At 31.8% G+C, this 27680-nt stretch overlaps 1 protein-coding gene across 2 annotated transcripts in view; it reads left to right on the top strand.

Annotated features, from left to right (window-relative positions):
• LOC142325140 (uncharacterized) overlaps positions 1–27680 on the top strand; it is a 49514-nt gene that overhangs the window by 9102 nt on the left and 12732 nt on the right. For both annotated transcript variants that reach the window (XM_075366519.1, XM_075366520.1), the window contains exons 5-8: positions 6459–6585; positions 19830–19935; positions 22569–22628; positions 23909–24151. In XM_075366519.1, coding sequence (XP_075222634.1) covers positions 6459–6585; positions 19830–19935; positions 22569–22628; positions 23909–24151 — 536 coding nt within the window. The remainder of the gene's footprint in view (positions 1–6458; positions 6586–19829; positions 19936–22568; positions 22629–23908; positions 24152–27680) is intronic.

The raw sequence follows: 27680 nt of genomic DNA on the forward strand, positions 1-27680 counted from the left end.
AAAAACTGATATCAAGGTCAATTGTACATTTAATCTGAATCTGTTCACATGGGCAATGTTGGGAGTGTACATTGAGCATCATTTTCAATAGATTCTCAAAACCTTTTAAGGCTTGAACCACTCATGGCATTGTCAGAAGTTTTTTCCTTTACATCTCTTAAATTCATTTTTTGAGTTTCAGTGAAATTTTTGCCAAGCCTAACAAAGTTTTACTGCAATTCATTATTTGAGTAAGTCACTCGTCACAAAAATTGCCAAGGCACCAAATAAACTACATGTTGAATGAATGCTAGTTGTCCCCCCCCCCCCCCACACACACACATACGTGATTTTAATGTGCGTGTGTGTTAAAAACAGTAATTAATAAGTAAGATGATAACTTAATAATAAATTCCATAATCATATTTTTCACCCTTTTCTGCTGATTTTGTAAAAAAGAGGAAGAAGTAAATAATAAAGTCACACAGAATACAAATCTTACTACAATATGAAGGTCATTAAGAAAATATTCAGTCTGACAAAGAAAACACAGGATTTCTCAGAAAATATTTTATTTATTTTTTCATGTAGTCAATTTGATACATTTAGATCAATGATTTTCTAACTTTTTAATATTGTAAGTAATGGGTGCTTTTTTTTAGATTGATAGAACTTTGAACTGAAATAAAACACATAAAAAGGTAAGTTTGAAGCCAATTTTATTTTTATCTGAAAGATAACTTTCTGACATTTAATTATTGAAAATAATTTCCGGCACATGTCCACCATGACTAGCTTTGATGAATTGGATTCAATCAGTCCAAATTTGAACCACTTTTTCAAGTAATTTGGGACATATTTCGTTAATAACATGAGTTATGTTTGCTTCCAAAGCCGTCAGTTGTTGCTGGTTTATCAGCATAAACCAGAGACTTCAGATATCCTCAAAGAAAATAATCCACTGGTGTTAGGTCACATGATCTCTGAAGCCAATTCACTGGACCATTTCGTGAAATAATTTTGTCATTAAATTGTTGTTTCAGTAGCAGTGAGGTGTGGCACCATCCTGTTGAAACTAAAATTGTTGCTGGTTGATGTCATGTAAATTTGGAAACAAATAATCACTGATCATTGATCTGTAACGATCACCATTGACATTAACATACACTTCGGCCTTATTTTTAAAGAAATAAGGACCAATGATGCCTCCAGCATGTAACCCACCTTACAGTGCATTTTTCAGGATGCAATGGAGACTCGTAAATTTTCTGGTGATTGATCGTACTCCATATACGGTAATTGTGCTTCTTGACATAACCATTTAACCAGAAATGCTTTGTCACTAAACAAAATTTTTCAATAAAAAAGTAGATCAATTTCCAATTGATTTAGGCACCATTCTTCAAACAAACTATGCTTATTATGGTCTTGCAGCTTCAGTTCTTGCACCAATTGCGTCTTGTATTGGTGTAGACCAAGATCTTTACATAGAATTTTTCATGTAGTAGATGGACAAAGTCCAAGTTGTTAGAATGGCGACGAATAGACACATTCAGATGTTCTTCAACAGTATCACTGACGGCTCCGATATTTTCGTCTGTACATACAGATCTTTGTCTTGTTGGTTTTTCATTGAGTAGAGTACATTTTTTCGAAATTTATCAATAGTTCGACGAATAAGTTGCTCTGCTGGACGATTATGTGCACCATAAAAATTATGAAGTGGTCGCTATGTTTGGCGAACAGAACATTGATTTTGGAGATATACCGCAATTTGTAAACGTTGCGGCGTCAGTTTTTCCATGATCATTTGCCTGTGCTCACTGATCTGAAATGACAAAAACAAAATGTTATCAAAACAAAACAAATGACAGCTATCTCTATCAAAAGTTCTATCACTAAAAAAACACCTGTTATAATGTGATTTATCAAACTGCAAAATAAGAAGTTGTGTCAGCTTTGATCTCATCATGTGAATTGAATCTTCATCCAGCAAGCCATTTCTTTACATTAGAAAAGAAAAGTAATTTCTCGGAGCCAAATCTGGCAAATACAGTACATGTGAAAGTTATTTGAAGTGAAGGTCAAGGATTTTTGCCACAATAACCTGAGATGTGTGCAGGTGCATGTCATGATCAGAGTACTTTCTTTTTGGACAGATGTGTATGTTTAGCCAAATAGCATCCTTCTGTTGGTCCAGTAGTGAAGCATAATACTCCCTGTTGATCATGCCTTATTCTGAGTAGTCTATGAGCACCACACCACAAGAATTCTAACAAAACTGTAGCCATGACTTCCTGCAGATGGAATTGTTTTTTGTTTTCTTTGGTGACACTCACCCTCTCCCTCTCATCATTTGGACTGCTATTTGGTCTCTGGTGTACAGTGATGAATCCATGTTTTCTCTACTGATATAAAATGTCAAAGAAACTCTGTAAAATTGCATCTAAATAAGTCTAACAACTCTCAACAAGTGTTCATTTGAATGCCTTTTTGGCCAACTGTTAAGAAATGCAGCACCACGTGGAAATGTTTTTCATACCAACATTGTGTAAAATGTATTGGACACAGTCTATCAAGATGCTTGCAATGTAAGCAAGCTCATGTACATTCAGTTGGGAATATGACATTGTGAATTTTTGTGACAATTTTGTCGGTCGTAGCAATTTTTGGCCGTCCTATGTGTCTTGAATACATATACTGTCACATTTAAGTTCAGTAGCCTACTTTTTTACCATCAAAAATGAAAGGGAAGAATTCTTGAAAAAGGAATTCTTTAGAAGGAACTCTTTTTGTATGTCTGTCTGTTTTAAATTATTTAAAACAAAGTTTTTTATTGCAGCTTGAACTTCAATACATTTCTCAGAAAATTTCAAAACTTGTTTGCTTCACTCGATCACCACAAACAAACAACTAAACACACGCATCTGAAACTTCACAGCATTCCAACTAAAGGATTATCCTTCACAAATGTCATAGTCATTTGGTCATACTTTTGTCATCTCTGTGTCAGGCCGAAAACTTTCAGAGTGACCCTTTTATAGTTTTGGGGATATAGTCACAATGTGTTAGAATGAATAAATGAAAAAAATTGATTAAAAATACCTCACATTCATCTCATGCTTAAGACAAAAACAACAAATTATTCTATGCCAACTTATGTTATAGAAACATGCCATATGAAAAGTATTTGGTGTGGCATGTTTTCAAAAATTTCAATAAATCCAAATAAAATGGTTAAGTTGATATTCGAGTGGTTTCATACAAGAAATTCTAAAAATTAATTGTGCATCCATGAAAGTCTGATAAGTAGTATTTGAAAAATTTCAGAGGGAATTTTTATGGGGTTTTTTATGAATGAAACGGGTTAACTGAAATTTTAGAACAAATTTATAATAATGGTTACAATAATGCGGTTTTAATAGTGTGTGTGCATGTGTGTTTTGTACAAAAATGTTTACAAACCAAAATAAATAATCAGTGCAAGAAAAAGCAAACAAATTAATTACCAAACAATTAATAAAACAGAATATTTTTTAAATCATAAGAGACATTAATTAATAATGTCTTTATTATCCTTAAACAAAAAATAAATTAACTATTACATATACAGCATGTCGTGTCTGTGGCATAACCTTTTCTTCTCTTCTTTTTAACCTATTAATTTCTTGCCTGAGTTCAAAATCCAGATTCTGTTCTTTTATGCATTATTCATTTACACCAATTCTATAATGTAAACTGTGTGAATTATTTTTATAAGTTTTACATGAGCATAAAGATAACATTTCGTTGAATAATTTGAAATTTCTAATTTGATATAAATAAAAATAAATTCTGATGAATAGTCACATTTCTTTTAGAAAAAGCCATCCATAATTAATAAATAATCAAAACCTAGATCTTATATCTTATAATCAAACCTTCATCTTATATGAAATAAATTACAGAAGAATGTTATGTTAGTAGTAGAACTGCAAAAAAAGGAAAATTATGGATGACTTAAACTGTGAATAATTTTTTTATTACTTAAAGTGGTTGTAATAATACATTAAGTAAAAATATATTTATAATATCTTTCTCTAAGAAAACTTCATTTGTGACGTGGGATCATGCTCAAAAATGTAAATATTGCACCAGTTCAGATTGGCTCCATTTATAATTATTTAAAAAACTTATTATCTACTAACAAGGAACTAAGCAGGTTAGTACCTGTTGGTATACCAGTCTTTCCAGGTATGTTTGCTAGCTATAGCGGTGATTCAAAATAAGAAGGGTAAAACTGCACTTGTTTATGTTTTTTTGTTAACAGTTTAATGCATATCTATATATGTAAAGATGAATGTTTTTTTTCCCATATGCATTCCTATACCATTCATTCGATTGTGATGAAACTTTGGTGAGTTGTTGTACGTACGCCCATGAAGGTCTCTGAATTAATTTGGACCTACTAGGTGGTGCTGGGGTTGAGATATTTTGAAAAATTTTATTTATGGTCCGATTGGGCTCATATACAGAAGATATGTGTTACTTAGATGGAAAGAAATATCTCTGCAAAAAATTGACCCACTAGATGGTGCTGCTGGGGTTGAGATATTACAAAAAATTGTATTTATGAACTCATTTGGCTCATTCAGAATTAGTTATGTGAAAAGAAAACGTTTTGCAAAAATTATACCAGTGTCAAGGTATTTATGGAACAAACAAATATACAAACAGACTATCTTCTATATATATATATATATAAAGGCAAGGTTCATATGTGTGTTCAGTATAGACTAAAAAACTACTGGATCGATTTATGTGTGGGTTTTTGCAAAATGGTTCGTGTTGTCTGGAGAAGGTTTGAAGCTACTGAAATCCTTGATCTAACCAGTAGAAATAAAGTTGGGGTGTTTTAAACTGACTACTGTGTTTATAGAGTAGTTTGAATTAAATCTGATAGGTAGTGCTGCTTTGACAATTGGATTCATTTACATTCTGACTTTTATAGTGAAAGGTTAAATTTTGTGAAATTCCGTAAAGTTTATAAATGTTTTATCAAACTTTCAATTGTGTTCATTTAATTTATATATATATACCCAAATCTAGCAATAGTGAAGCATTACCAGGCCTGTGAGTGTCATTATAAATGTGTCTTAACTGTCAATATTTGATAAAAAGTTAAATGAAAACAAAAATAAATATACCTTTTTTAGTTAAATTTTCTATAAAAGCAAAACTGAAGAAATAACAACATAAAAAAAGTAAACCTTCAAACCAATACAGTTATTAAATAGGGTTCATACTGCATGTCACTAAAACAAAATAATTACCCTAGATAGATGCTGATTTAATTATGACTTTTTAAACATTCTGGTCTTATGTATATGTTCCAAGTATATTACACAGGTAGCAGTCTTGAATTATAATTAATTAAAGCTGTATAATTAAAAAAGTGAAAAATTTATTAGTATACAGTTGTTTTTCTTGATTCAAAAAGTTGTTTTTTATGTATGTTTCAATTTTCAGTCAGTTTGAGAGAATTATAAAATAACACTTTTTTCCAGCTTTCATGTTTAGAAATGTTTGCTTTTGAAGAGCTATGTTTTGAATGAATCACATGATAGAAAATATTGTTTATATTATATCTTGTTTTTTCTAGGTTAGTTATGATAGTTCAATTTTTTGAACAAAATTATCAGAATTATAAAAAGTACCTAGTTTTTCACCTTTTTTGCAGTAGTGGAGTTTGAGGGTTTCATAATTTTGATAAAGGTTGTATAAAAAAATGGTTTGAATATATTTAAGAACTACTTTTTCTCAAGTCTTTTCTTATTTTTGGTTTCAAGTGGTAGCCATTTTAAAAATAATTGCTTGTTCAGTTCTCAGTAAAGATAAGAAATTTTTTTCTCTGTACTGTATTATAACATTATCATGGTAGTAGACTTTTTTTTATTTGTGTTCTAAAGCAAATTATTTAGAATATGACTGCTGGTTTTTAAAAAAAACAAAAATAATTGGCTTCTGATTTATTTAATAATAATAAGAAAACAAATAATAATACTACATCAGTGCAGTTAAAAAAAGTGAAATAAAAACTAGTAAATGTGTAATTAATTCACAGCAATATTTTTTTTTATAAACAATAAAACTTCCTAGGTGACTTTAAAGTTCATCATCTCTTATTTACAGACTAACTGAAATTTTCATGACCCTTGGAGTTGATACTTTTCTTCTTTTAATAACAGATGTTTAATATTTTTTAATAGATTAATTTATGTTTAAAATAAATTCTTACAAAACAGTTTGCTTGAATTAATTACATCTAAGAAAATAATTTTCAGCTGACATTGACTTATTTTACAGTCTTCTTCATAAGAATTTAAATGACATTTTGTCCTTTGCTTTTAAAAGGGTTAATATCATGTTTTTTATTGTTATATTATATAAAATCTGATTTATTATAATATTGTTTTGGTGATATTAATTTTATTTTTCAGTGAAGTGTTAGAAATGTATGGAGTCACTTTAGGTGGTAACCCACAGTTATTTTTACAGCAAAATATACCAATTGCAAATCGTAATCCTTTGTATAAGGTGCCACCAACACACACGCTGCTCCCACCTGTACGTAGTGAAATCAGTTTTTTCTTTATTATTTTAAAATTTTATCATTATTATTTTTTAATTAAATAATTTTTGCATAGTTTTATATTATATGTACTTTGAATTTTATTTTGTTAGTCCTTAAAAGTATAATTTTGGATTTTATCACATATTGCAGATTTATTTGTTTTAATAAATGTTAGTGTGCATACAAATTAGTAGTATATTTGTGTAACTTAACTTACAGGGCATATTGAAAAAGTAAGTATTGCTCTGAGCAAGCATAATACCGTATTCTCTTATTTGTTGGTTTTTGATAGACATCATTACAAGTACAATGGTGTTTGTTTAAATTAATGTAACATCATTTAAATTTATTTATTTAAAGAATATATGGATTATATGTAAAAAGGTACTTATTATAGGTAAAAAGTTAATCTTTTTACATATAATTCTTCTTCTTTTCCATCAAGCATTAGGCAAAACTGCCTGTTGCATCATCCAAAATCTTAAACTGGTCCTCCCATCATATTCTGGGTTGGCCTACACGTCTTCCTATAAGTCGATAGTCTTTGAACTGCCTGGGAAATCTTTCTATATCCATATGTTCAACAGCATTTTTCCATTTTAGCAATGGTAGTGATACAATTTAGGATACCTTTTCATTCAGTGGTCTTCCCAGATATCTGGTTGTCTGTTCAAACACCTGTACTCTTGCACTGACCTCAAAAATCTCATTTGTGTACTCTGGTGTCTCTGCCTATGTGCACTAATCAGTTCCATTTCGCTCCCGAATAGATAAACTGGAACTGATAATACCTTTTAAAACTTCAAATTATATTCCTCCTCACTTTATTCCTCAGAGCCTGCCTGATAGTGCCATTCATTATATTTAAATTCTTAATCTTTTGGTACACATTCAGCTCCCCATTTTATTAAATATTGCAACCCAAAAACCTAAAACAAGGCCTGCACAAGGATTTGGTTTTCTAGCACTATCTTAGATCTAACTAGGTCTGCTCCTTTGAAGGTCATTACTTTGGTTTTCTCTACAGAAATGTTTAAATTAGATTTGCACCCAATCTCATTTGAATAATAAACTGTCCTTTGCAACTTGTCCTCATCAGATATGACAGCCTGATCATCTGCATACAGAACAATAAAAATCCCTCTTATCACCTCACCCTCGATGCCGTAATGATCTGGTCTATCCATTTTTGAAGAACTTCACGTATTTATAAGTTAAAGATTATAGGAGAGAGGCTCTATCCCTGTCAAAGGCTTCTATTCACCGCCACCATACATATAATTTGATTTGTATACCATAATGTAATTAAACACATGAATATATGAATGTTACTTATATATATATTGTTACCACATATATGCCTAACTTAATATTGGCGGACAAACGTGGTAGCAACTCAGATGTGAGCTGGCGCACAGTATACAAACGCGCTGGTACAAGCATCACTCCTGCCACGCAGATGACCATGCACTTCTCCCACCATAGCAGCGCTGTGGCCCCACCACTCTCAGGCTCCAATAAAAGACCGTGTACGAGAGTGAATTTTCAATTCATTGTCGATCACCACCTGGAGAAGACCAAGAGGAAGAAAAAGAAGAAGAAGATGGAAAACGGAAGAAGACAGGAGAAGTTCCCTGGCCGCCTCAACGTGGGACCTCCCAGCAGATGCCAACATCTCTACTGGAGCAGCAGGCCTGACTTGCTCGCTGGGAGAGCCACTGGAAGTGGATGCTACCTTCTTGCTACAGCTCGCAGGGTTTCAATTGCTCTGGTCAATGAACTCCGCAGCAGGAGCTGGCCCAGCATAAGATTGCTCGTGGAGAACTGCCTCAGCCATGCCGGCGAAGGATGACCGATGCCGACCTGACACTGCGGGCTGTAGGGGCCACCACTACAGTGGTGGCCCATACAGCCCCGCAGTGTCACCCCACTACAGCGTAGCGCTGTAGTGGGGACCCAACTGCCACTGAGGGGAAGCCTGGTCTGATTTCAATGGACGAGTTGCAACTCCCCGACTTCGCTGGAGACCCGCTTCTGGACCCAATAGCTCTTCTCAGAGCTGACGCTCTGATTTGCTCCATTTGCCATTTGCTGTTGTCATCAAATAGCTGTCAAATGACAGCCATTTGATAACAGCCCTTCTCGGCCTACCATAAGGTTATTAATTATAATGAGCTGTTGAAGCCAGTTGACGACAAAAACAGTCCTTTTCAGGGTTAACATAAGGTTATTAAGTGCCACATGCCATTGAAGCCATTCGGTGACAAGTGGCGCCCAACGTGGGGCCAATATTGTTTGGACGAGAAGACTGGACATAACCACGCCTCTGCCGATGACATGCTAGTTGACAGACCAACACACAATGCACCCAACAACATTGACTGCTGGTTGCGGACATCCATACAGCATTTCTGCCAGTGATAACAGCAACCTTCACCAGTCTACCACATGAGGACCCAGAACTGTACTTCTCTCGTCTGTAAACTCAGCCGCAATAACAGGGAGTGCTTGTTGAGTTCATCGAAGGGCAGCTAAAAGGAGAGTCTCTGTCCCGGGCCAGGCAATACAAAGACCTACAACTCGATTGGTTTGAGTTCATTGACTGATTTTAGCATCAATATAACTGCCCACAGACAACTGCCAAGCTCTGGTCTCAACTTTATGGACAAATGCGAGGAGCTAATGAATCGGTGGAATGTTTCCTGTTGCAGAAGAGGAAACTCATTCACCGACAACTTAACTATTGGGAGCCAGTTAAGTTGCCTTCCTACCAATATTGCTTTGGCTACCAGATTCGACTTTCACTGCGAGCGGCAACCATCCATGATATTGATGACCTGCTACATCGGGCCATCATCATTGAAGCAGACGAACAGGAGATCCAAGCTACAATGTTAAAGAGTACTCACAGCAAAGAAATGAAATGGACTATAAGAGAAGAAGTGGAAGAAATGCTGAGGCAAGAAGTGATAGAGCCATCTACATCGCCTATAACTCCAGTAGACATTGCTAAGAAGAAGGATTGTTCACCATGTTTTTGTATAGACTTCCGACGCCTGAAACATCACAGACGATGTGGACTCACCATTGCCACTGATCTATGAGACTATTAAAGACTTGGGAAGTGCCCATGTCTTCTCGACAATCGACCTTAAAAGTCCTATTGGTAGGTACTCTTGGAGAAATCAGCCAAATGTTTTACAGCCTTTTCAGTTCCAAATGGGAGCCGATACCAGTTTTGAGTCGTGCCATTTGGCTTCAAAAATACACCTAGCATATTCCAGCATCTAATGCAGGACGTTCTCACTGGCCTCCTCTGCCAGTGCTGCATGGTCTATCCGGACAACATTGTTTAGAGCAGCAGCTGGGAAAAACAGTTACAGGATGTAGACTTAATTCTGGAACGCCTACAACTTCACCACCTGATGTGCTCTTTGGAGAAATGTCAATTTGGCTGAGACAAGGTGTCATTTTTGGGCCATGAAATCACACCCATGGGCAATGTTCCGCAGCAGCAACACCTAGGTGCCATCATCAAATACAAGACTCCTGGGTCAAGAAAGGAGCTGCAGAAGCTCCTCGGCACCTGTAACTGGTTGTGAGAATATATCCTAAGATTCTCTGAGTTTTCTGCACCAGCTAGCCTTCGAAGCTGTTCAGCAGGCCTTCAGCAGACTGTTGAAGTTATCTTTGCCAGATTCAGAGCTTCCTACAGTCTTGTATACCAATGCCAGCCAGCAAGGGCTGGGAGCCATGCTTTATCAGCAAGCCGACAACAGGGAGCAAAGAGTCCCATCTCGTACACCAGCATGAAGCTTTCAGAGGCAGAGAAGAAATATCACTCCATTGAGCTTGAATGTCTCATCCTGGTGTGGGCAGTCAAACGCTATCGACCTTACCTTGAAGACCAAACTTTCATCCTCAGAACAGACAACAAGGCTTTGTCATGGCTAAGGCAGGTCACTGGACAGAAAACAAAATATGCTCATTTGGCCTTATTGTTGCAAAGTTTCAAGTTTACATTAGAGCAATGTCCTGGCCGGGAGAGTGAACTACCAGATCTGTTGTCAAGAGAACTGGTGGAAGAAGAAAATACTAAGATGGTGCAGAATGAAGATAGACTACTCCCGACTGAATGTGGCCAAGAAGAGAGAGTGGTTACACCCTGTCTGCAAGAAGTCGTCGCCACTTCTCTGTTCCAACAATTGCGGGAAGCACTAGAAGCAGATCCAGAGTGCCAATGATTACTACAGGATCCAAATTCGACCCCAGGCACCCACCTCAGAGTGGACGAAGACAGCATTGTATGGATAGCAGGACGTAGCACTAGGGCAGGATTCCGAGCAGTGGGAGTGTATGTCCCACCCGGCAATTGCTCAGCTGTCATACAACACTACCACCACGCTCCAGAAGCTGGTCATCTCGGAGGAGAATAGTGCTGGCGGGCGATCTGCCAATACTATAATTGGCAGGGCCTTACGAAGGATGTTCAGTAGTACATATGGGAATGCCACACATGCGCCCACTACAAATGAGGACCAAACCCTCCAACCGACAATCAGTGATCCCGGAGGCCTACAGCTTGTTGGAAGCATGTGGTGGTTTACTTAATGGGTCCATACCCAGAAACGAAACTAGGCAACAGGTTCCTAGTGGTAACGACTGACCTGTTTTCCTGCTGGGTAGAGTATAGGCCTGTTCCTTTAGCTGAGACAGACACCATCTTCATCTGTTTGGAGGAGGAAGTGTTTCTCCGCTGGAACTATCCTGCGATTATTCTGACAGACAATAGGACTGCACTCACAAGCCAGAAGTGGAAGAAGTTATGCTGCCAATGACACATTGCACACTGGACTACACCTATATCATCCATGGATGAATCCCACGGAGCATTGTAATGATTGTTACAAACATTTGTATTGTCTCCTTTCTTGAAAATAAGAGTAATTAAAGACTGTTTCCATGCAGATGGAAATTTTCCAAGTAGAATTGAGATCCATTAAAAATTAGTAAAAGAGGTTTAATGAGAAATCTACTAAACTCCTTGATAGACTTGGCAGGAATACCATCAGGGGCAGTGCTCAATCTTTTGACAAGTTTTAATAAAACTTGACATACAGCTGCTATACTAGTATTCATCACATTCTCTTGTACTATTGACAATAATAGAGTTTGGTGATTCATCAGAGTATACCGACTTAAAGTAATTCGCAAATAGGTTTAGTTTCAAATTCATTTTCAGAAATTTTACTTTTTTTTAACGAACACTATCAGATGTAAAACGACTGTTTTTATTTTTGATATCGGCAAATCTCCAAAAGCTCTGGATTACATTTAATCTTGTTTTTGATTCCATTTACATAGTTGTAAAGTAAGTTGGATAGTTTATTGCAAGTTTCTCTGGATACTAAATTTATTAGTATATTCAGATGGATTTTCTTTATAAATTTCATGTTGCCTTTTTTCAGTTTTACTGCATGTTTTAATTCTGAATTTTACCATCATGAATATGTAGAAGTAATCTTTTTAGTAGGAATGAAGCAAGTGATAAGTTCATGAAATATACTGTAATATTTATCAATCTTTTTATCAATATGACAAGAAGTATTTGACTTTAATTCATTCCAATCAGTAGTTTCAAATCTTTTTGTTAAACCAATTATATCCATTTTTTTAAAATAAAAAAAAATTTCATTAAACAACAGAGGAAAACAAATATAAAAACAAGCAGAAACTGAGAGAGATCATGGAAAATATTACTAGCAAAAAGTGGATCTAAACAGATTTCATACTTAATATCTAAAATGTCAGTGAAAAACTGGTCCAAAAAATTTCCAACTTGTTAGCATGTGTAATTAGTTGTTTGTAAATATATTCACATTTTCCACCTCACAACTCACCACTCTTTTGATTATCCAATTGTGATGTAGGCCTTCGGCAAGAGTGAGATCATCCTTTGTTGTCCATCGACAGCCAGGTAGATTAAAGTCGCCACATGTGATAAATGAACAAGTAGAACATGTATCATAAATAGCGTCAGGGATTGATTAGTAATAATCCAAAATGTCTAAATAAAAATCTTTATTTTTTTTATCAAATGTGATGTCATGTATGTTGAAGATTAGTTTATTTCCCAGGAAGTTTAGTTTGAGGAATCTTCAGCATCACGATTATTTGCTAGGTATATTTCATTTTGATGAGGTGCTTTAATAAACTTGTAGTCCACCTCGACACTCACCAGAACTAAAATTTCTATTCTCACAAGTTTTGTAACTGAGCATGACTAATTCTAAGTCTTTATTATCTTACCAGGATTCAGTAAATGCAGTTATATCTTCACCCTTGTATACATATGACAACCAGATTTGAATTAGCTTAGTTTTAATACTATGTACATTCAGATAATGTGCATTTAGTTTATTAGATGTTGGACCCTTTTTTGTTGGTTTTTTGAAGACTGATTTTTCTTTTCAGTAATTTTTGGAACTCTGTTGATGTATTTGATGATAAGATTCGTCATTTTTCGATTTTTCAAAAATATCTTCTTCCATTTTAATACTTTATCATTCATTTTTTTTACTAATTATATTAATTCTCTTGAAGGTATCAACAATATGCTCATGTTTGTCTACAGTTTCAGTAATTTGAACAAGTTTATCCGTAATGTCAACTTCAAGCTTGTCAACATGAGTAGAAAACATTTTTTGTTTGCATCTACTTGAAATTTGATATTATCTCAGAGTGATTGAACTATTTGATAAGAAAATTATCATCAATAACTGAATTACATTGACTTGCCGATTGTGAGGGAGTACTGTTTGATTTACACTTTTTATCAACATAACACTTAAGGGGCCCAGCACAATTAGATTTAACCATTCTGTCATAGCACAAAGGATTGTAGTACAGACAACAGTTTGAACATTTCTTTGCCTCTTTGCCATTATTATAGGTTATTTTGACCAGCAATTTTGAATTTATTCATTATTTAACAAAATTTGATGCAAATAAATTAATTTTAGTCAGAATGAAAAAAAAAATTTAACTATAGTATCTGAAAAATAAACTTTATGACTGCAAAATGACAACACGCAGAACAATTTTAAATAGAGATATACAAAAATGTATGCTCACTATATTGTGCATAAACATAATCTGTTATGAACACAACCCTTGTTATTAAATGTTCAAGTCATTCAAGACTTCTACTGATTTGAAATTAATGCAGTTATCTGATTTGTAAATCCAAGAAATATCAAGACCAGCTGATATACATCATCAAATTAGTGAATTTTAGGTGAAAAAGCTGTGAATGATGGAGTAGATATTTGATTGGGTATGGTATTTTATTGAGGGTTGCATTAATACGCATGATGAGCATAGGGGTGGTGCCTTTCTGTCGTAAATAAAACAATTTGGTTACGCGAATGGATGAAAAAATTAAAGAAAGTTGACAGTTTAGAATTTATTTCTTCATTATGTATTTAGTTTCCTAATATCTCTCAAACAGTTCTGTATGAAATGCAGAAACCTGCACGGTTGTCGTTGGGTACTGAAAATCTTGAAGGAGTGATGGAGGTTCACAAAACCAAGCGAATAGACTGTTCATTCTTTTCTTACCTGATACGAAAATGATTTTTTGAGCCAGATAGTGACTGGTGATGAGACTTGGGTCTCTCATATCACTGCAGAATCCAAACAGTAGTCTATAAATAGTAATGCACAACATTAAAACAGAAGTACAAAACCAGTATTTCAAAACAAAAAGTCATGTTTACTTACTGTCTTCTGGGATAAGAAAGGGGTTTGATTGAGTTCTTGCCTAGAGGTGAGACTATAAATACTACACTTTATTGTTATACTCACAAAAAACTGCGCCATGAAATCCAAAACAAAAGGAGAGGCATGCTTAGTTGTGTGGTTTTGTTTCTTCACGACTGTGTTGGTGTGCATGTTGCTGATGAAACTCAAAATTTGATTGAATAATTTAGTTGCAAAAACTGGGCACTCAGTTTTGGGGTCAATGTCATATGTTGGGTTCTCATTCTGCTGGTTATAGGTCTGTTTCTCAGAAGTATGTTATTTTTTCATCATTAATAAAAATAAAGTTGTTGTAGAAGAGCACAGTATTCTACTACATAATAACTTACTGATGTCCTACTACAATAACTAATTTCATTACTATTGAAATATTAATTAAAATACTAATTATGGAAATTTATTATTTATTTATGACAGATATATATATATTGTAAATTGAGATTTTGTAACCAAATAAAGCAGTGGTTGACTTAGGCAATGCAGTGCTTAAATGAATAATTTATTGATACATTTTTATATAATATTAAAATATAATGTACTCATTAATGCTGTAGAATTGTAATAATAAATTAATATCTACATAATAGGTGTCATGAATGTTCATCAAAAGGTAGATATAATGAATTGATAATGGGGTATAATGTTTTTGTCTTTGGAATAACATCAGATGAGAGACATTTCTAGTAAGGTGTTTTAGACCTCTTGATCTTTGTATGACTTTTTTTTTACAAAATTGCATGTTGCTGTAGTATACTAGAAATAAATATATTTTATGTCAGTAAAGGCAGTATTATTTATGAATATATTTACTATTTTAAATTATCAAACAATTAAAAAAAAAAGTTATGTAGTGTTTAAATAATCTGCTTATTTAACTACTGTAACATAATTGAATGTGCTGTTAAATATTCTAGATGTAAAAACTATCTAGCAGAATGTATAATAAAGTAGAGAGTATTGAGTAATTTGTATACTTAAAATATGAGTGTGTCCTAATTGTAGTCATGAATCAAAATTAGGTAGATTGAACTTAACAGAGCCTTTAAGGATTTTACTGATTTACAAAATATCCTAAACCAAGCATTGCAATTTGAATCCAGAAATTGCATATATACTTCATATTCAGAAGATGTAAATACCAAATTCTGTATGGGTAAAAATGTCTTTTAACCATGTATGTCCAAAGAGATGTCTTTTAACCACTTCAATCTGACTGAAGATGCAATTCAAATTTAAAAATTATAAATTTGTGTACAGTACCCAAGAATTGGCTTTGATATTTTTTTTATATAGGACTGAGATGGATTGATCAACATGAAAGTCAACAAACCTGTAATAACAATTTGAGGTTTCTTCTAGATTTAGAGATATGTTAAAAATAAAACAGAAGTTTAGAATAAAAAATTATGCATATCAGTTCAATGTTTTTGCGTCCTCTTTCTATATACATATAATAATTATAGTAGGTTTGTTTTCTAATACATTTTCAGTTTTTATGGTTTTTGAGAGGTATTGTTCTTTAATGTTTGATTGTCTCTGCAATTTGTATGTTTTCCAGTTTGGAAATGTAAATACCATTTACATGAAATAATTACAGTGATTTTCCTATAAGTAATATTTTATGTCATTAATAATTTCTATATTTTTTCCACATTGAATTTATTTTTTATTTTAGTAGTATTATCACATAAAATTTTATACATGTCCAGTATAATTTATTTGAAGGTAAATTTATAAATATGTGTATAATATAAAGTTATCTGTGTAAGTTCTAACACTATTTCTATTTTCATTAAATCGTGTTTCTCAGCTATTATTTACTAAATTCATCAGTAATATAACTTAAAACTGGACAACACCTAAGTGTGAGCATTGCTCTCACCAGCTAGTAATGGCGCTGCAGTTAATGTTGCTAGTAGTGTTGTATTAAAAGTATTAAAAATTCATTTTTTTAAAACAAAAGAATAATGATACACTATTAAATAAAAGAAAAAACCAATAGTGATTTCGATATTGATTTTAAAAACTTGTAGGGAACTATTAAAATGTTCTCAAGAATGAATGTTTTTTAATGAGCTTAAACCTACCAAGGTGAATGTTTGCTTTATAAAGAAGTATTTAGTCCCTTAAAGCTGTAGTATTTACCTGTGTAAATGTTTATATTTTTAATAGTGTATCTCACTTTAATATTCTGAAAGTACTTATATTCTGGTACTTATATTCTTACATATATTCTGGGTCAACTTGTACTCTGCTGTTGTTATAATTGCAGGGTGATCATTTGAAAAGTTACCACATCTATTATTCAACAGCTATCAGTCCCATCGTATTTTTGTTTGCAGACATGTACACCATTCTCAGGGGGAACCTTTTTAAAATTATTTTCAAAGGGGTGGAACCCACCCTCTCTGCTACACCTACCCCAACTCAAAAATCTTAAATGGCAATGGTTAACATTTAATTACATTAATTGACAACATGAAAAAATAATGAATTTTGCTGAAAAGAAAATTAAATTTGCCCACCCCCTTCGCTTGGTAGGTTCAAAAAACAGTTTGGGATAGTACTTTTTTAAATTTCAATCCAACAAAAATAAATATAAAATTATGTGATATTACTTCTTAAACCATTTGAAATAATCATAATCTGTGGATTAAAACTGTGAAAATTATTTTTTAAATTACCAACACATAACTTCACCCTTAAATGTTTTCTAAATTTTCAAGGGTTGAAAATTTATAAAATAAAAATTGGTTCACTGGTATTGAAGTTGTGATTAAAAATGTCTTTATTTAGGTTATGTTGGGATACAACACTGTTACTGACACATGTCTGTAACACTGTTACTGACCGAAAACATTAGGTCTGAAATCATCCATTCTTGTTAAAAATATGTGTTTAGGTTTCTCCAGCATTGAAAAAACATAATAGTGAACATGGCATTATAATATCAGTTAAACATAACGAAAAACCAATAATAAGATGCCTACTTCTTCACTGGTAACATGTTGAAAAATTGATTACCTTGTTATAATAGGTTATAATTTTCCACCAATTATTGATATCTTAGTTTCTATGGTAAATTTTTGCAAATTGTTTTCTTTCATATTATATGTAATTAGTAGCAAAAAGTATTTATTGTATTTATTTCATCATGTTTTATTTAAATTGTGTCTTTAGTTAAAATTGGCATTTGGTTTGTGTTATTGTTTTACCATTTGGCCTTTCATTTTTTGTCTTTAGTAAATTTGTCTCAGTAAAATGACTTACAATCTGGAAGAAAGGACTGAAATAATTTTTGCATACAGAGAACAAAATAAATGTCCTAGAAAAACTGCCCAAGCGTTTAATGAATGACATTGAAATAAAAATGTTTCACACTCTTACATTGCAAAACTTGTAAATAAATTCCAAGAAACTGGGACTATCATGAATAAGAAATGTGCAGAGCAAACGGTTTTAGACAAATTAACTTTCGTTGAAATCTTGGGAAATGTAGTAGCAAGTCCTCAGAGCTCAATTCGTAAAATATCCTGTGAAACTGGGGTTTCTTATGGTTCTGTTTTCACTTCATTAAAAGTGAATAAATTTTTTTCTGTATAAAATTCAACAGTATCAAGAACTGAATGAGGATGATGCTGACAGAAGGATTGAATTCTGTGAAGAAATGATTCAGTTAATAGATGCCAGTCCGGTGTTTATGAAAAGTATTTGTTTTCTGACGAATTTACCTTCTTTCTAAATGGCTTTGTTAATAAACATAACTGCCGATTCTGGAGCAATGCAAATATTTTTATTTTCAATGTTGGAAACACGCAGCATTCTGAAAAAAATAAATGTTTGGATTTACAGTGATAACATTATCGGTCCAGTATTTATCAATGGGAATTTGACAGGTGAAAAGTATTTGCAGCTGCTGGATGAAGTTATTCACCCTCTAACAGTCCATGCTTTAGAAAACATTCCATTGTTAGATGGTAATGGAAACATGTTACTTAACAAAGACATGCTTCACTTTCAGCAAGATGAAGCACCTGCACACTATTCAGTTCCAGTTCAATAGTGGTTGGACCGAATGATTCCTGGGCATTAAGTAGGCAGAGGAACAGTTGAGTGCCTGTTAAGATCTGCTGATCTTACAGCACTGGACTTTTTTTTGGTGGGGTCATTTAAAATCAATAATTTATAAAGGAATTTGTGCTAATATACAAGAGCAAAAAAATAATATTGTAAGAAAATGTAGGGATGTAACTAAAGAAACTTTAATTAAAGTAAGATGTGAATTCCAACAAAGATTTTATTACTGTTTACAGGAAAATGGGAATCATTTTGAATAAATGATTTAAAAATTGATACTTTTATTTTATTGAGGAAAAAAATGTGTTAATTTATTATTTCTTAAGAACTCTTATTGTTGTAAATCTTCATAGCAAAATTAGGTAATGAATGATTTAAGCTTTCTATTTGATTAACAATTATTCATTTATAAATTAGTCTTTATTTAATTATTTAATCAAGTTTATCTGGTAATAAATTTTTCAACATGTTACCAGCAAAGAAGTAGGTACCTTATCATTGGTTTTTCATATGTTTAACTGATGTTATAATGCTGTGTTTACTGGTTCGTTTTTTCAATGCTGGATAAACCTAAAAACCATATTTTTAACAAGAACGGACAATTTCAGACACCGGTCAGTAACACTGTATCCTAACATAACCTAAAAAAAAACATATTTTTAATCATAACTTCAATACCAATTAACCAATATTTATTTTATTTGAACCAAATTACTTGTCATTCAAAGGGTCTTCCAGTGAGGTCTCATTTAAAACATTGTCTCATTTAAAAAAAATAAGTTTTCAACCCTTAAAAATTTAGAAAACATTTAAGGGTGAAATTTTGTGTTTGTATTTTAAAAAGTAATTTCCACTCTTTTAATCCACAGATTATGATTATATCAAATGGCTTAAGAAGTAATATCATGTAATTTTGTAGTTGTTTTTGTTGGACTGAATTTAAAAAAAAATACTACCCCAAATGGTTTTTGCATCTACCGAGCAAAGGGGTGGGCGGATTTTTTTAATTTTCTTTTAACCAAAATTCATTATTTTTTTCGTATTGTCAATTAATGCAATTAAATGTTACCATTGCCATTTAAGATTTTTGAGTTAGGGTAGGTGTAGTGTGAGTGTGGGTTTCACCCCTTTGAAAATATTTAAATAAAAGTTCTTTCCTGAGAATGGTGTACATACCTGCAAACAAAAATACGGTGGTACTGATAGCTGTTGAATAATAAATGTTGTATCTTTTCAAACGATCATCTGGTATATCCTATTTTAACTGGAAATTAAAAAAACATATCATTGTTAAAAAAATTTGTTTATAACAAAATTGTTCATTGATTTTTTTTTTTAGGGTGCATTGAAACGTCCTTGCAGTCCTTCACCTCCACCTCCAGCTGCTAATTATCATCAAAATTATGGCTATAAACCAGGGCAAGCTGCAATATCAACTTATCAAAGTTTGTATTAAATTATAATTAAAAATTCAGGATAAGGACAATTTTTGAAATTAATACTTTTTAATGTTTTATAAAAGTTTTAGTCTGATAAGTCTTTGTTCTATATCTGTGTATTAGTGATTTTAGTTTTCTCACTTGCATGTTTTTAATTTTTTTAATTATTAACCTTTTTAATTATTTTTACGAAGTAAAACCCTTAAGAATCCTTTGGTTACTTATTAAGTAGAATATGGCTACTATATGGCTGTGTTCTTACAATATTATTTTTTATGATATACTGAGAAATAAAATTAAGTTGATATGATTACCTTCAGTACTCTTGAAGTACCCTTGGTAATAATTCCTTAAGTTTAACAATTTTGGATCATATTAATTGCTAATTAAATTTTCTTTTTTAGGATCTAATATCTTCATGTTTACTGATTGATGTAATTTTGCTTAATCACTGACATTAATCTATGTAGCTTATGTTGTACCAAATGTAGTGGACATTGCAAAATATTTGAATGGAAAAATTTAGTTTCTTATTAGCAATATCAAACACATATGACCATATACAAACACATAATTATAGTATAATTTAGTGAAGTTTGATCAGTCATTTTGGATTGATTGCTATTATAAAAATAAATCAGTTGGCAAACTCCGACAGCAGTGGCAAGAGGGTAGTTTGTGAGAGTATTTTCTTAAGACATTTGCAGAAAATATTATTTGTGCTCAACCATTCATCAGAGATGTTTTATGTAATTCTTGAAACTATAAATTCAGTTGTATGAATTTTCATGAATTTTATGTTTTCATCTCATTTTAAACTGCATTGTAGCATATCTATTGGAGAAAAATTACAATTTTCCTTACAATGTGTATGAAAAAAGAGCAAAGAAGTGTCCTAGATCTTACAGTAATACATTTGGCATTTTATGATTGTTATCACTATGCTTAAACTTTCAAATATTACTGACCTGAGCTTTCATCTACTTGTCAATTGTTAACAATGTTTAAACAAGAACTGCTGACTAGTGTTGAATTTTCCTCAATGAAGTAAGCTTTCTGAAATGTTTTCTAGACTTCAAACTCAGTTTGGAAATGAGTGTTTATCACAGGAAAGTGTAATATTATAATTTTTTTTATCTATTTTTTTACTATTAGATTTATTGCATAAATCTCTTGGTTTTAAAATCTTCTTGGTAAAATATTTGTGACCCTGACAATGTATTGAAAATTGATTGATTAGAATGTATTTTTTTTTAGTGAGAAGAGAAATTCTTGAATTCTCTTCCAATTACCTGTGTTAACATTTTACTCGTGACTCGATGAGAATAATTGTGGTAGAAATATAGCAACTCTTCAAGAAGAGTAAAAAAGTATGTTTGTAATAGGCAAGAACATGGCTAATAAACTTGTTTTGGGATTTAAAGGTTGTTACTTACCTAAAGTTTCTTAACAAAATGTTAAATCACAGTGTTGCTGAACTTTGTTGTGGAAAAGTGAAGCCCACAATTTTTTCTGGAATAAGCCTAGATTTATTTCTTCAAGACAGTGCTCTTTATATCGACGCCTTTTAACATTGATTGAAATGGGATGCTCTGCATTATCTATTTTGTTGTTCTGATTTGGCTCATCTGATTATCATTATTTATGTTCACTATTAAAGATGTTTTCATTGGGCAAAAAATGTAATAAGAATGATGAGGTCTTTGAAGTTGCTCTGAGCTGGTGTGTAAAATAATTGAAAGATTTCTTTTGAAATTGGAATTAAGAAGATTCATCTATGGTGTATATCTTGCAGTCAAAGAGGGCTACATTGAAAAGTTATAGATAATTCGTTTTGATTATATTGTAATTAAATTTATAAGAATGAATTATTGTAATTTCAGTTTTTGGATTCTAGCGTAAATTTATTTTACAATAATCTATTCTTTTTTCGGTAGTATTAACTCTGCTCATGGCTCTTGAGCCACACTGGTAGCAGTTGTGGGTACTGAGGAAACTATAAAATAATAAAAAAATCTAATTATCACAGGCATATTAACACCCAGTTATGTTAATTTGGTACTTTTTCTGTTGTTCAACTATCAGTGACTTACTGTTTTGGTGTTGCAGTTAACCACCTTGACTTTTTGATATCCAGCATTACTGAACACATGTTTCCTTCAGTCTGTATTGTATATGCCTTTTCAGAACTAGTACAGGAGGTTGAGAAAAAGAACATGCCATGACATCATAAGAGATTATTTTCAATACATACAGAGCAATCTTATTAACTACTCAATGAATGGATGTATTTCTCAGTATAGATAATATTTTTTGATAATTTAGAAAGACTATTATTATTTTTCTCAACTATCTTTCTGCACTTGTATTTTGCATTATCTTGCATAAATAAATCTATAGATTTGTTTATGGAATTTATGAAACATTTAAAGATTTGTTTAGGTAAGGTATATTGATAAGATATTATACATATTTTAAGTGTGTGTAATGAGAATATGTTAATTTTTTTGAGGATAAATAGGAAAAATACCCTCCTAATCTTTTCATTTTATTTTTCTTTTACGTAAAAAAAAACATACATCATCAGAGGTTGCTATATAAAATTAATTTGTGTAACTGATAATGTTTTTGCCCCACAGAAGTTGCTACTGAAGATAACAGACGGGGGCATGAGTATGTACGAGCAGTTTTATGGAATAGTAAGTCAGTAGTTTGATTAATTTCTCTGAATTTTTATTTATGTGTAGTATTATTTGATTGGTAGTATGATTTGATTATAAAATTATATAATTACCTTCTATAGAATAATCGTATTTATAAATCTTTTGATTTAAACAGTTATGACATTGCAGTGTCTCTTAATTTTTAATACATTCATTCTTGCATTTTAACGAATTATGCCAGTTATTTGGTTACTGGTATGTTCATCAGTTGCTGGTTTCTAGATGAATGATCTTATGTATGATTCATTGTAAAAGTTTGACATTTGAAACTTTTTGTCTGTATATTCCACTGCAAGGAGTAAATTGACACTTTTATTGTTATTATTATGTTTGTATGAATGTAGGGGTTACATTCTAGTTTATAGTTAATTACTAGTAAAATAGTTTATTTGACTGTTGTTTGTGTGAAACGTGAGTTAAGTGGTTCAACTATGATACTAAATAAAGAAGAGTTTTTTAACTTCCTTTTTCATTCTGTTCCTTTAATCCTTTAAAATTCCTTTTAATCCATTAACAATCTTTTAAGTTATTTTTTCTTTTTTTGTAAAAATTGTAGTATATTTTTTATTTTGGTGTCCCAAAGAGACATAATGTAACTTTAGAGTAAAATTTTATATTCTTTTATATTTGAGATCAATCAATATTAACTCATTTCGTTTTGTTGCCCTTTAAAATTAAAAATTCAACAAGATATCAAATATATGAATCTAAGCAGTGTCTGACACCTACCATAAACCAAGTCAAAAGTTAAAGTAAATGGCTAGTTGCTTAACAAATCAGAAGCATTCCCCCAGGTAAAAATCAATTATATAAGTTTACATATTACTACTTTTTTATAATATTTGGAGTAAATACTGCTCTGTGCTTTAAAATTATAACCAGATAAACTAAGATATGTCAATAAATGAATTAAAAGTTGAGTCAAGCAAAGAAATAACATTTTTCTATGAATATTTTAATCAAATATACTTTCATTATCTAAAATATACTTAATTATAACAAAGAAAAAGTAGTTGCATTATTCTTTTAACTACTAATCCTTAATTATATATTTCTTAAATATAATCCAGTGTAATTCTTAATCTGAATATGTAAATCTAATATTGCATTGAATATTATAGAAAAAAAAGGTGTTTTGTTATATTTTATGCTTCATCGATCATATAATTGAAACATTCGAAATTAATTTGGTGAATGTTTTAGAAATAGGAATTTTAGTTATTAAATGTAATAAATTGTTAATTTTTGTTTTGTAGAAAACACTCAGTATAGTCCATTATATCCATCTTCAACAACTATAAGTTACTCAGCATCTGCATCACCATCCAATGTACAAACAGTATACACATATGCTGGTCCACAGTTTGCACAACCTTCTGGTGCAGCTACTCTACCACCTCCACCATCCAGAGAAGCTCCACCTCCTATGCCCCAAGATTCACAGTCTGGTAACAAACATCCGGTTTATATGGGACAACAGAGGCCTCCTATTAGTCAAGGTGATTATAAAATATTAATTTCTATTATTATTTATATTTTGAGAGATGAATATGTTATTTCCAAAAATTCAAAACGATAATGAAGGAAATTTAGTTTGGGAAGTAGAAACAAAAGTGGAATGGAGTTTAATATATGGAAAATATTAGAGAAAGTTCTGGGAAATAAAGCCAGGATGTATTAAAATTACAGTTATATAGACAGCAAAAATTATCTGATAAATTTTAAATAAAGGAAAACCTAGCGATGATTTTAGAGAAGTTGTAGGAGTATTTATGTTGTAGGATTTGACGTGTTGACCTTTACATTATTTAAATATTGACATAATTTAAAAGAAGTTTTGTGTAGGTGGAAAGAATTTAAAAATTGGTATTTAAAATTTATTTCCTTAAAAAAGTCTTTTACATTTAAAACCTATATATTTTTCAGTATGTATGATGAAAAAATAATCTTTTTTTAATAATTATTGAGTTACGGAAAGTAGAGATTTAATTTAGGGGGTTTAGATAATTCAAGGAACACACTTATATTTGGTTATGCTAAATTTAAATTTTACTAATTTTATAGAAATTGTATTACAGTCTGAAATGTATACTGTTCTTAGAAAAGAAGAAACACTTAACAGCTATGTCATGATCGATTGACAGAATTTTTGGAACTGGAAAGGAAGTTTGTGTTTTATGTAGTATTTTTCATGTTAAATCACAATATATATTCCAATACATCAAATTTTAAGTTATAACCATCTAAAGCTTTATGTTTTATTAGCCTGTTATAATTATGGTATGTAAAAAACATAGGAATTTGGTGTTGTTTTAGTGAACATGTTTATTCATATTTGATTTCCTATGATTAATATTGAAACCTTAGCTATATGATTCTATAAAAAATACAGTTATAATATAAATCAAGCATGCCTAGACAAAACAATAAGTCATTCCACTAGATCAATTTTTAGTGTGACTTAAGCTTTTGTAATTTATATGTGTTTCTTTAATTGTGTACATTAGTCAAAGAATTAACTAGGCAATTGAAAAAGTAAGTTCTGTTTCTGAACATTGCTGATGCAGCACTATTCTATACATGTGTGCTAAATAGCCTGATATGTTAGAAAGGGATTGCTGCCTTTCTTATTCAGTTATCTAACCTTATGCTTCTAAGGATGTGTTCATAATGCTTATGGAGGTTGAGACATCTGCCTTATAGAAATTCAGTCTTGATCTGTTTCTTGAATGTAACGAAGGTTAAAATAGTTGAAATTCATCGTCATGTTTGTGGAGAAAATACAATGAATGATTCAATAGTACAGAGATGGATGCAATAATGTGCATGGCAATGAATGGAGCAGGCAACCATTCTTGAAATGATATGATGAATGTAATGATGACAAGATATAAGAGAACAGACAGTTCATCATCTCTATCTCTGTTGAAATTTTCTAGAAATTTCACATTCGCTTCTATACCAAATTGTTTTTTAGAAATTGTTATTATTGGAAATTGTATGCACACTGAGTGTCAAAGATGTTTAAGAAAAATCACAAAATGAAGCAGTTGGGGAGCATGCTGGAATTTTTGACTCTGTACAGAGAACAATGTGTGTAGTCTGAGCCATACAGTCATTGAGGACGAGACATGGATGTCACACTAATGTCTGAAACAAAACAAGAATCTATAGATTGGTGATATTTTTGTTCTCTAGAAAGAAAATGCAAGCTGATGTTTTTCACTTGAAAAGTCACGTGCTTTGGGATAAAAAAGGAATTTTGCTTGTCAACTTCTTGCTTTGAGGCTGCACATTCAGTAGTGATATCTATTGCAAAATATACTGACATAATAATCAGTAAATAATTGACAGTTTATCAGTAAATTAGTGATATTTACTGAAAAATTGTGTTGTGTGATCCAGAACAAGCAATTGGCCTGCTTAGGAGTGCTATGTTGATTCAGGCAATGCTTACCCATTTGCTGCCACTACAACAGAACATCTTTTCATGACCTTCAGCAGGAAACAGTTTCACCTTTCCCTCTACAGCCCAGACCTTATATCAAGTAACTAACACCTTCTGTATCTTGAAACTTTCCTTACTGGCTAACAGTTTTAAGATGATGATGATGATCTGTGGCTTGCATCACAGGTGATATAATTTTATGATGAAGGGATACAGCTTCTGGTGCCCTGCTTTATTAAATGCTCAATAGTGGAGGAAACTATGTAAAAAAGTAGAGTAAAATTTGTACTTCAAACAGAAGTAAAACTTTTCTGTGAACATTTTATTGATCTTCTTTAATAATAATTTGCAATTTACTTTCTGAATAACCTTTTGTTTAACTGTTTATAATTGAAAAATAAATTTTAGTAAGATGAAACTTATTTACTAAAAAACCTTTTAGGAATTGTAAATTGTAACTTGATGTAATTTATACATGTGTTATACAGCAGTGTTTTATTATTTACTAGTCAAAGATTTTATCTATTCATAAGTAATTTAAAATATATCAGTTTATCTTAGCTCATTTCAGCTTTCTTTTGGGAATCTACAATACGAATAGAAATTGCACTGGTAAAAATTCTCCAAATATATTTTGTTATGTTTATGAAGAATTCAACACAAAAATTCAATCAATCAATGTCAGTACTGGTGAAAACTACTGATAAACTTGTCCTGTTTGTCCTTTGGGAAATCAAAATAAAACCTGGGCTCTGTAAATACATTTATTAGGGATATTAGATTAGATTAATAGTATAATCACAAGGAAAAGTAAGTATTTTCCTTTTGGTGTACCAATGATTCAGCAAAAGCCAACAAAAAATTATGACGATTGCTGCGTTTTCATATAAATGACATTGGTTTTAGTTCAGAAAGTAAAAACAGTTTGTAAATGTTCCATCAGCTATGAGACCAATATAGTTGAAGACTTACAGATTCCATCCACCATCAGCTTCTTGGCAAGAAATTTCTGATGAAGATTCTCCTAATACTATTGCAAAAGCCTTAATTTGAGGTAAAATATTCGTATCAGAAGAAGCAACCGGTCAACCATATCATTGCACATTGCAATGCATTCATATACAGTCCAAATTTGTAGTCTGTAAACAACGAGCAGAACTGCAAGATTCATATTTAAAAGGTTAGGAACTTAGTAGACAAACATACTAAAATTTCATTGTATAAAAATTAAAACCAAGATTTAATGAAATAGTTACCATGGGTTGGTTAACTTTTTTGTGCTATGATGTTTGACCTGGGTGTTATGTGTGATGTTGATCATTAGTGTTTATTTATAGATTCATCAAAAAAAGCTTAAACACAATGTTGTATTCGAGTAAATTTTTTCAGTACTTTAGCTCATGGTGTAGGAATAAAGGACATGAAAATAAATCACTTATTTTGAAAACTATTAAATATGATGAATAAGACTTTTGATGAATCTGTGGTGACTTGAAAATTGTTGGGCTTCTTGGTTTTCTTGGCTTTACAGTAGTGTTATTTCTTGTGTTTATGGGACAGCCGTGCACCTGTCAACATTA

The sequence above is a fragment of the Lycorma delicatula genome, chromosome 5 (genome assembly GCF_047948215.1).
Source record: "Lycorma delicatula isolate Av1 chromosome 5, ASM4794821v1, whole genome shotgun sequence".
NCBI classification, from domain to species: domain Eukaryota; kingdom Metazoa; phylum Arthropoda; class Insecta; order Hemiptera; family Fulgoridae; genus Lycorma; species Lycorma delicatula.